The sequence below is a fragment of the Macadamia integrifolia genome, chromosome 1, assembly GCF_013358625.1.
Source record: "Macadamia integrifolia cultivar HAES 741 chromosome 1, SCU_Mint_v3, whole genome shotgun sequence".
In the NCBI taxonomy this organism is placed as follows: domain Eukaryota; kingdom Viridiplantae; phylum Streptophyta; class Magnoliopsida; order Proteales; family Proteaceae; genus Macadamia; species Macadamia integrifolia.
In genome coordinates this window covers 33,414,835-33,422,438 of record NC_056557.1, presented here as the reverse complement: position 1 = coordinate 33,422,438, position 7,604 = coordinate 33,414,835, and the positions used below count along the sequence as shown (strand labels likewise).

General features: G+C 37.8%; 2 protein-coding genes across 2 annotated transcripts; both read left to right on the top strand.

Annotated features, from left to right (window-relative positions):
* Window positions 1-3,667: 3,667 nt before the first annotated feature.
* LOC122084559 (putative disease resistance RPP13-like protein 1) lies at window positions 3,668-5,270 on the top strand. The gene has a single exon (XM_042652890.1). It carries the CDS (start codon window positions 4,119-4,121, stop codon window positions 5,025-5,027), a length of 909 nt encoding a protein of 302 aa, XP_042508824.1. The 5' UTR covers window positions 3,668-4,118; the 3' UTR covers window positions 5,028-5,270.
* LOC122073338 (putative disease resistance RPP13-like protein 1) lies at window positions 5,169-7,580 on the top strand. Its single transcript, XM_042637916.1, has one exon. It carries the CDS (start codon window positions 5,169-5,171, stop codon window positions 7,578-7,580), a length of 2,412 nt encoding a protein of 803 aa, XP_042493850.1.
* The last annotated feature ends 24 nt before the right edge of the window (window positions 7,581-7,604 follow it).

Genomic DNA, 7,604 nt, shown 5'->3' with positions numbered 1-7,604 from the left:
TAATACTTGATCAACATTCATAAACTTTGTGAATTATTTGATCGATCCCCCAATCTAACTTTCGGATCCACCAAACCAAATGTCAGCCACTTTTTTCCGGACCCACACGGTTGCTTTCGGCTGAATTTCACTTTTGCATTATTGGTTCTAACATTCAATCCTACTGTCCCCTTTAATAATGCAAAAGCAACAATGGTGGAAAAAAGAAAAAGCTATAAATTTCCATGTCCAGGATGAGGACGAGATGTCTTTTGAATGACACAGTAATTTCTCTTTTTCCGTATCTGGTAAATGGTGCAACGGAAGGCAAGTTTAGCAATTTTACTAATCGAGTCCCTTTGAAGTTTGAACTCTTAACTCATTCCACCAAAATCACCACGAACATAAATCACAAATTTCCACCTAAAGGCCATAGGTGAATTGGCACTTAAAGAATAGATGATCTCTACCCTCAAGATGAGCCCAACAGAAAAAATAACCTAGACACATCTTGAACCTCGAGGCCAGCTTAAAAAGCTTTTTGTTGTAATTGATTATGAAGACCAAGCAAATTCTAATAAATAAATAAAAAATTGCCAATTTGGTGCAAGAAATGTTTAGACTGGTGTGAGCGCAGAAAGATCACACCGTCCCTCCCTTAATCCCCTATGGGCGATGAAGATGTTTCCACCCCCATTGGCTTGTGCATCTGGCATATCATGCACCATACAAACTGGTAGAGTTCTTTCACCCTTTGTAAATGATCTGATTGATCCCCTCAATCTTACTTTTGAATCCCTATACCAGTTGGCTGCCAATGTCTGTCACTCATTTACGAAAATGTCTTTTAAGGGATAGTAGAATTGAACGATAGAACTTAGAAGGAAGAGAGTGAAAAGAAGGATAAGAAAATTGGACTAAAGAAGACAGCGAAGAAAGAAAAGACAATTTATAATTTGGTGATTCAAAAAAGATAAAGGAGTGGGAAGAGAGGGGTCGTTTTTTTTGGTAATAGGGAAGATGGTAAAGAATATGAAATTTGATGATGCAAAAGCTAAAACATATGGGCCACCGGCAAGGGAAAAACAAAAATTATGTGGAAGAAAAAGAATGAAAACGATGCAAAAATAATGATGGGTGATGAGAAAAACGACTAAAAAGATGAACAAGAAAATTCAGAAGCAGAAGCGAAAGCAACGATGGTTGATGAGAAAAAAAAGAGTGAAAAGATGAACAAGAAAAATACAAAGGCAACTTATATCGAAAAACTGAGTGAGTGGTCTTTGAGTTTGAGCCTCTTGATTATTGTCTATTTCTCCTCTATCTTTATTAAAAAAAAAAAAATCATACAAAAAAAAAAGTGTGAACAATCCATGTATGTGAGCAGAATGGGAAGAGTCAGAATTGGAATCTTTTTCTATTGGGCATAACTTTTTGCTCGTGTGTTCATTTTATATGTATGAAATATCATTAAAAAGATTATTTCAAGCATTATTCAATGACGTGGAATACGCACATGACTTTGGTCAGTGCTTAGACCGAAATAGTATTGCTAATAATGAAACTCACATCATGGCAAGAGAGAGAATCAATTACTACTTTTCCCATTTCAGTACCAATAGGCAATGTTCAAGTTTTTATTGTTCGAATTATTAAATTACTACGTTGGAACACACACGGGGAGTAAAAAAATACAAGTGCAGGGGTGGGGGAAAATTTTCACAAAGAAATACTACGATCGTAGTCATCCTCGAGGACATCATTGTCCGGATGTGAGAAAATGCAATATCTACACTAGTATTAAAATCTGTTAGCGAAATAGATTCAAGCAAAGATGTCACAAATATTTTATGTGGCCCACACATCAATACAATATGCTATATCTATGCACAAAGTTGAAGGTGATTCACTACGTGACGGAAGAAAAAGATACAAGGGAAATCTCTCAAGAACACCAAAAGTAGCAATAAGAACTCTCCTTAGAAACCCTAACACAAAAAATGACCAAATCACTCTATTTTCTTGCTTGCACAATAACACAATAAACCAAATAAATACTCCTCCAAGTCGGGTCGATCGGCCCAAGCCCTCACTACCATCAATAGCCTTAGAAAATTTCTCCTTTGGGTTGCCATAAAAAAAGTTAGAGCAGGCAAATCTTTTAAACAGGTACAAGAATTCAAGACACACATGACAAATTTTCACATTGGCTTGAATTCTATTCCAACAAGTAAACATAAAGTTAAAATCTTCATATTCCCCAATAACCCTTCCAAGGACTGAACTCAAATATGGTAAACACCAATTAAGTTCAAGCAATGATCAAACTTAGCAATACATAAAGGCTTGGTTAACATACACCAAGATTGTCTTCAATACCAATCTTCAACACTTGGATTTTAGTTTGAGTAATTATCTCTCTAATGAAATGATATTAAACATTAATGTGCTTCGTCTTCTCATTATACATTTGATTTATAGTTAAATAAATAACACTCTAACTATCAGAATGAATGGTAGCCACCCCATGATCAGTATTGAGTTTTACCAACAAACCTTTAAACCAAATAGCTTTTTTAAATGCCTCAGCCACTATCATATTCTCTACTTCAGTAGTATACAATGAAATTGTGACATACAAAATAGCTTTTCAATTGACTGCACATCTTCCAAGAGTAAATACATGACTAGTGAATGATCTCCTCTTGTCAAGATCATCTATATAATTTGAATAAAAATAACCATATAAATTGTCATCATTCCTCTCAAACTCTAAACAAACACCAGAAGTCCCCTTCAAATATCTAAGTATCCATTTCACTGCTCCCTAATAAGTTTTACCTGAACATAATAATTATCTATTTATCACACTGATCGCCTATGAAATGTCAAGACAAGTACCTATGAGATTTCAAGACATTTGCCTATGAACTTGGCCTAGAATGCCATGTATCAAATTTCATATTCAAATTCAATCCAATCAATTAAGCTCCCTCATTAAAATTATTTACAGATAAAAATAAATTTCTTAATCAATGAAAACAAAATTAATACTTAGATTAATAAATAAACTTTATGAGTGGTCTAAAACCAATCTTTCTGATCTTATCTCAATGAGTTTATAAAAAAGAAATTCTATCAGAAAAAGAATGATGGACAACAACAAAGCCTTATCCTAACTTAATGGGTCGTTACATGGATCCAAGTAAAGCTTAAGAAAAAGGAAAAAGGAAAAATAGGTCGTTAAAGGAAAAAATTAGTAAGAACTAATGAAGTAAAGTACAGTTAAAGCGGGTCCACTATCTAGATTCTAACTTTCCAATCTGTTCGATACCATGCTCAAGTGCATTTCAATAACTTTCTCTTAATAAAATAAAAGAAAAATCCACGATAGATTTACCACATCCGCATGCATGATTGACATATTTTTGTCCAAATAAGAGGAAAAGTAGGAGATACCAGAACCAACTGGCAAGCCACTGTCCATTCAATGCTCGAACTACACTCAAAATTCGAAGAGAGAGAAACGAGCAGTTCTATAAAAAAAAAAATGAGAAACAGGCAGGAAATTTCAAAGTAAATATGTGGAAGGGAGAGATGAGTGAGAAGAACACGAAAACTTTCGAAGCAAGTGAAGAGTGAAAGAAGAAGAAGAAAATACAGTAGCAACCATATGGGACTTTCCCTGTACTATGAGCCAAACAGCGAAAAAACGTGTGGACCTTACCCTGTACTATGAGCCAAACAGCGAAAAAACGTGTGGTCCCAAGATTTTACCAATCGTTTGGTCCAAATAAAATGGCTTTCATTCTTTTATATCAACTTCTCATCTTCGTCCTCCTTCTGCTTCCTCTATTTCTTCTTCCGGATTTCTGGTTCAGCTGTTGAGCTCTCTTTGTTTTCATAACTTACCATGGCAATGCAAGTTGTGGGAGGCGCTTTCCTTCAGGTGGCTTTCGACAGGTTGGCCTCCAGTGAGGTCATGGACTTCGTTCGCCGATGGGAAATCGATTTGAATGAAGTGGAGAACTTGAAACGGACGTCAGCCATGATTCAAGCCTTAACTGATGTAGCTGAGGTGAAGCAGTTCACCACCCCCGCCGTGAAACTCTGGCTCAACCACCTCAAACAACTCCTTTATGATGCTGAGGATATTCTGGATGAGTACTGTTTTGTCTTCGTTGAACTCTGGCATAGAATCTGTTGTTAAGGGATTCATCAATCAGACATTAGATGAAATAAAAGGTATCCCTCATAAGGTTTATGACATCTATGAAAAGCTTCGTGGAATTAAAGAGTATGGATCAAAGGTTAAGGAAATCAACAACAGGTTAAAGGGAGCTGCAAAAGAAGGTTCAGATCTAGGTTTGAGCTTGGGAACAAGAGCTATGTCTTCAAGGTCCAGGGTATTCAGTCAAAGACCACCAACTACTTCTTTGGTGAACAAGAGTAGCGTCTTCGGCAGAGACGAAGATAAGGAGAAGATCATTGAATTCTTGCTGAGAGATGAAGCTACTGCTAGTGACAACAACTTCTCTGTGCTACCCATAGTGGGTATGGGTGGGCTCGGGAAAACCACCCTTGCCCAGCTTGTCTATGATGCTGATAGATTGATACAACATTTTGATCTGAAAGCTTGGGTTTGCGTGGGCGAAGAATTTGATATTTTGAAGATAACGAAAGAAATTCTCGAGTCAGTCACTGGAAGGAAACCTGAGACCGATCTACTAGCCAGGCTTCAAAACCAACTCCAACAAGAATTGAGCAAAAAGAAATTCTTTATGGTTTTGGATGATGTCTGGAATCTGAACTACAACAAATGGGATACCTTAAAAACTCCTTTTGCAGCGGGTGCACTCGGAAGCAAGATTCTAGTTACAACACGAGACAAGAAGGTTTCATCGATTATGCGCACTGTTACTGCTCATCAACTTGAACGTTTATCAGATGAGGCTTGTATCCATTTATTGAGAGGGCACGCATTTGTAGATGGGAATTCTTTGGATGCTGATCGAAAGTTGGAAATATTTGGGAGTAAAGTTGCATAGAAATGTAAGGGTCTACCTTTGGCTGTGAAGACAATTGCTGGCTTATTACGAGACAAGACGGAGGATAGTGAGTGGGAAGCTGTTTTGAAAAATGAAATATGGGATTTAGAGGAGGATGAGAGTGAGATTCTTCCATCGCTCATGTTGAGCTATCACCATCTTTCTCCACATCTGAAGAGGTGCTTCGCATATTGTGCTTTATTTCCAAAGGACTTTGAATTTGAAAAGATTGATTTGGTTAAATTGTGGATGGCAGAAGGTTTTGTGCAATCAAAAGAGACGAAACGTCTTGAAGATATAGGAGTAGGGTACTTTGATGATCTCTTTATGAGGTCTTTCTTTGAGCTATCTAATCATCCTTCTGAATCCAACAAACCAACATGGCCATACTATGATGAATTCTCTTACGAAAAAGCACAATTTGTATTCAAATTACGGTCCTATCATAATGGAAAAGCCGATGAATATTTTTCCCAAAATGATAATTTAAGATCATCAAATTTGTTTGTGATGCATGATCTCATCCATGATTTAGCACAATTTGTTTCAAGTGAGATATATTGTAGAATAGAGGACGGTAAGTCATCCAAAATTTCTGCAACAACTCGTCACTTGTCTTATCATATGGATGGCCCAATGAAAAGTTTCAGTGACACCAAAGAAACGAAGAGCTTACGCACCATTCTATTTTCCGATGAATTTTTCTCATCTAAGCCATATTTACCCACTACACACCAACACCTACGTGTACTTCGTTTGGTTGGCTGTTCAATTTGTGAGTTGCTTCATTCAATTGGAAATTTGAAACATCTAAGGCTTCTTGATCTCTCGAGTTGGACTGAAATTGAGAGTTTACCTGATTCAATTGGAAGTTTGTACAATTTACAAACGTTGATCTTAAGTTGGTGCCAGCAGCTTAGAGAGTTACCAAAAGATATGGGTGACCTCGTCAACCTTCGCCATCTCTTCCTCCCCGATCAATTTTCAGGGATCGAGAAAATGCCATTGAGATTTGGAAGTTTGACTAATCTTCAAACATTAACTGAATTTATTGTGGCCTTGCATACTAGTGACTCTGGTAGAATTGGAGAATTGAGGAACTTGTCCCAACTCCGGGGGACCCTAAAAATTTCAAATTTGGAAAATGTTGGCAATACCAGGCCAGATGACATTGAAGCCAATTTAAAGAATAAACCACACCTTCGTGAGTTACAGTTGTGCTGGAGTGATTATGAAAGCAAAGATAGATTTCCTAACTCACGAAATGAAAAAGTTGAGGAGAATGTACTTGACCAACTGCAACCCCACACCAATATTGAAATGCTAAGAATTGTCAGTTATGGTGGTACAAGATTTCCAAGTTGGGTAGGCCACCGTTCCTTCTCAAATTTGGAGGCTGTTATACTCCTTGATTGTCATAATTGCATGGTCTTGCCTTATCTAGGGCAATTGTCCTCTCTCAAATTCCTCATGATCGACGGTTGCAGTGCTCTAAAAATAACAGGTGATGATGATTCATCAGTGAGTAAGAAATTCCAATCATTGGAGACACTGATTATTTATCATATGACTGAGTGGGAGGAGTGGCTTGAGGTGGTTGAAGAAGAACATGATGGAGAAGATTTCCCTTGCCTGCATAAGCTAACAATAAGAGATTGCCCCAAGCTGACTACTGTCTCTCACCGCTTTTCTAGCCTGGTAACATTGACAGTAGAAAATTGTAATGAACTAAGAGAACTTCCTAGGATCCTTCCTTCATTGCGGCAACTCAAGATTGAAGTATGTGAAAAATTACTTGTCCTTCCGAGCCTTCCATCCATTCAGAGTTTGCTACTATATGAATGTCACCAGATAACAACTTTGTTTGGCTCTCAGCATCCATCATCACCATCATCATCATCATCACCGCATGTTTGTGTTTCCAACATCGAGGAAGATGGTGAAGGAGAATTCCGTTGCCTACGTGAGCTATATATCTTATGCTGTTCCAACTTGAGAAAATTACCACGCACCATTCCTTCCTTGGTGAAACTCAGGATAGAAGATTGTGAGGAACTCTCTTTCCTTCCGATGCTTCCATCAATCGAGAAATTGGTGTTGAAGCAATGCAACAAATTGGAAGTTGGGAAGGTGTCAGAATTCTCATCACTTTCCTACTTGTGCATGAAAGATGTTTCAAATCTCTCGTCGCTACCTTGTGGATACTTCCGATCACCGACAGCACTTCAACAATTAGAAATTTATTCCTTCAATGAGCTGATGATGGTTGGACTTCAACACCTCACTTCACTTAAGCGTTTGGTCATTAGCAACTGTCCTAAACTTTTGTCCTTCTTGCCAGACAATGATGAGGAGGAGGGAGAGGGGCTGGACCTTCCTTCTTGCATTGAATATTTGGATCTTTCCTATTGTGACAGCCTGAAGAAGCTACCACAGAGCCTGTACAACCTCCATTGCCTTAAAGAACTAATAATTAAAGGGGATGTAGGACTCGCATGCTTGCCTAAGGGGCTGGACAAACTCACGTTACTCCAGAAAATGCAGATTTCATAGTGTCCAAGTCTTGTGTCCTTAGCG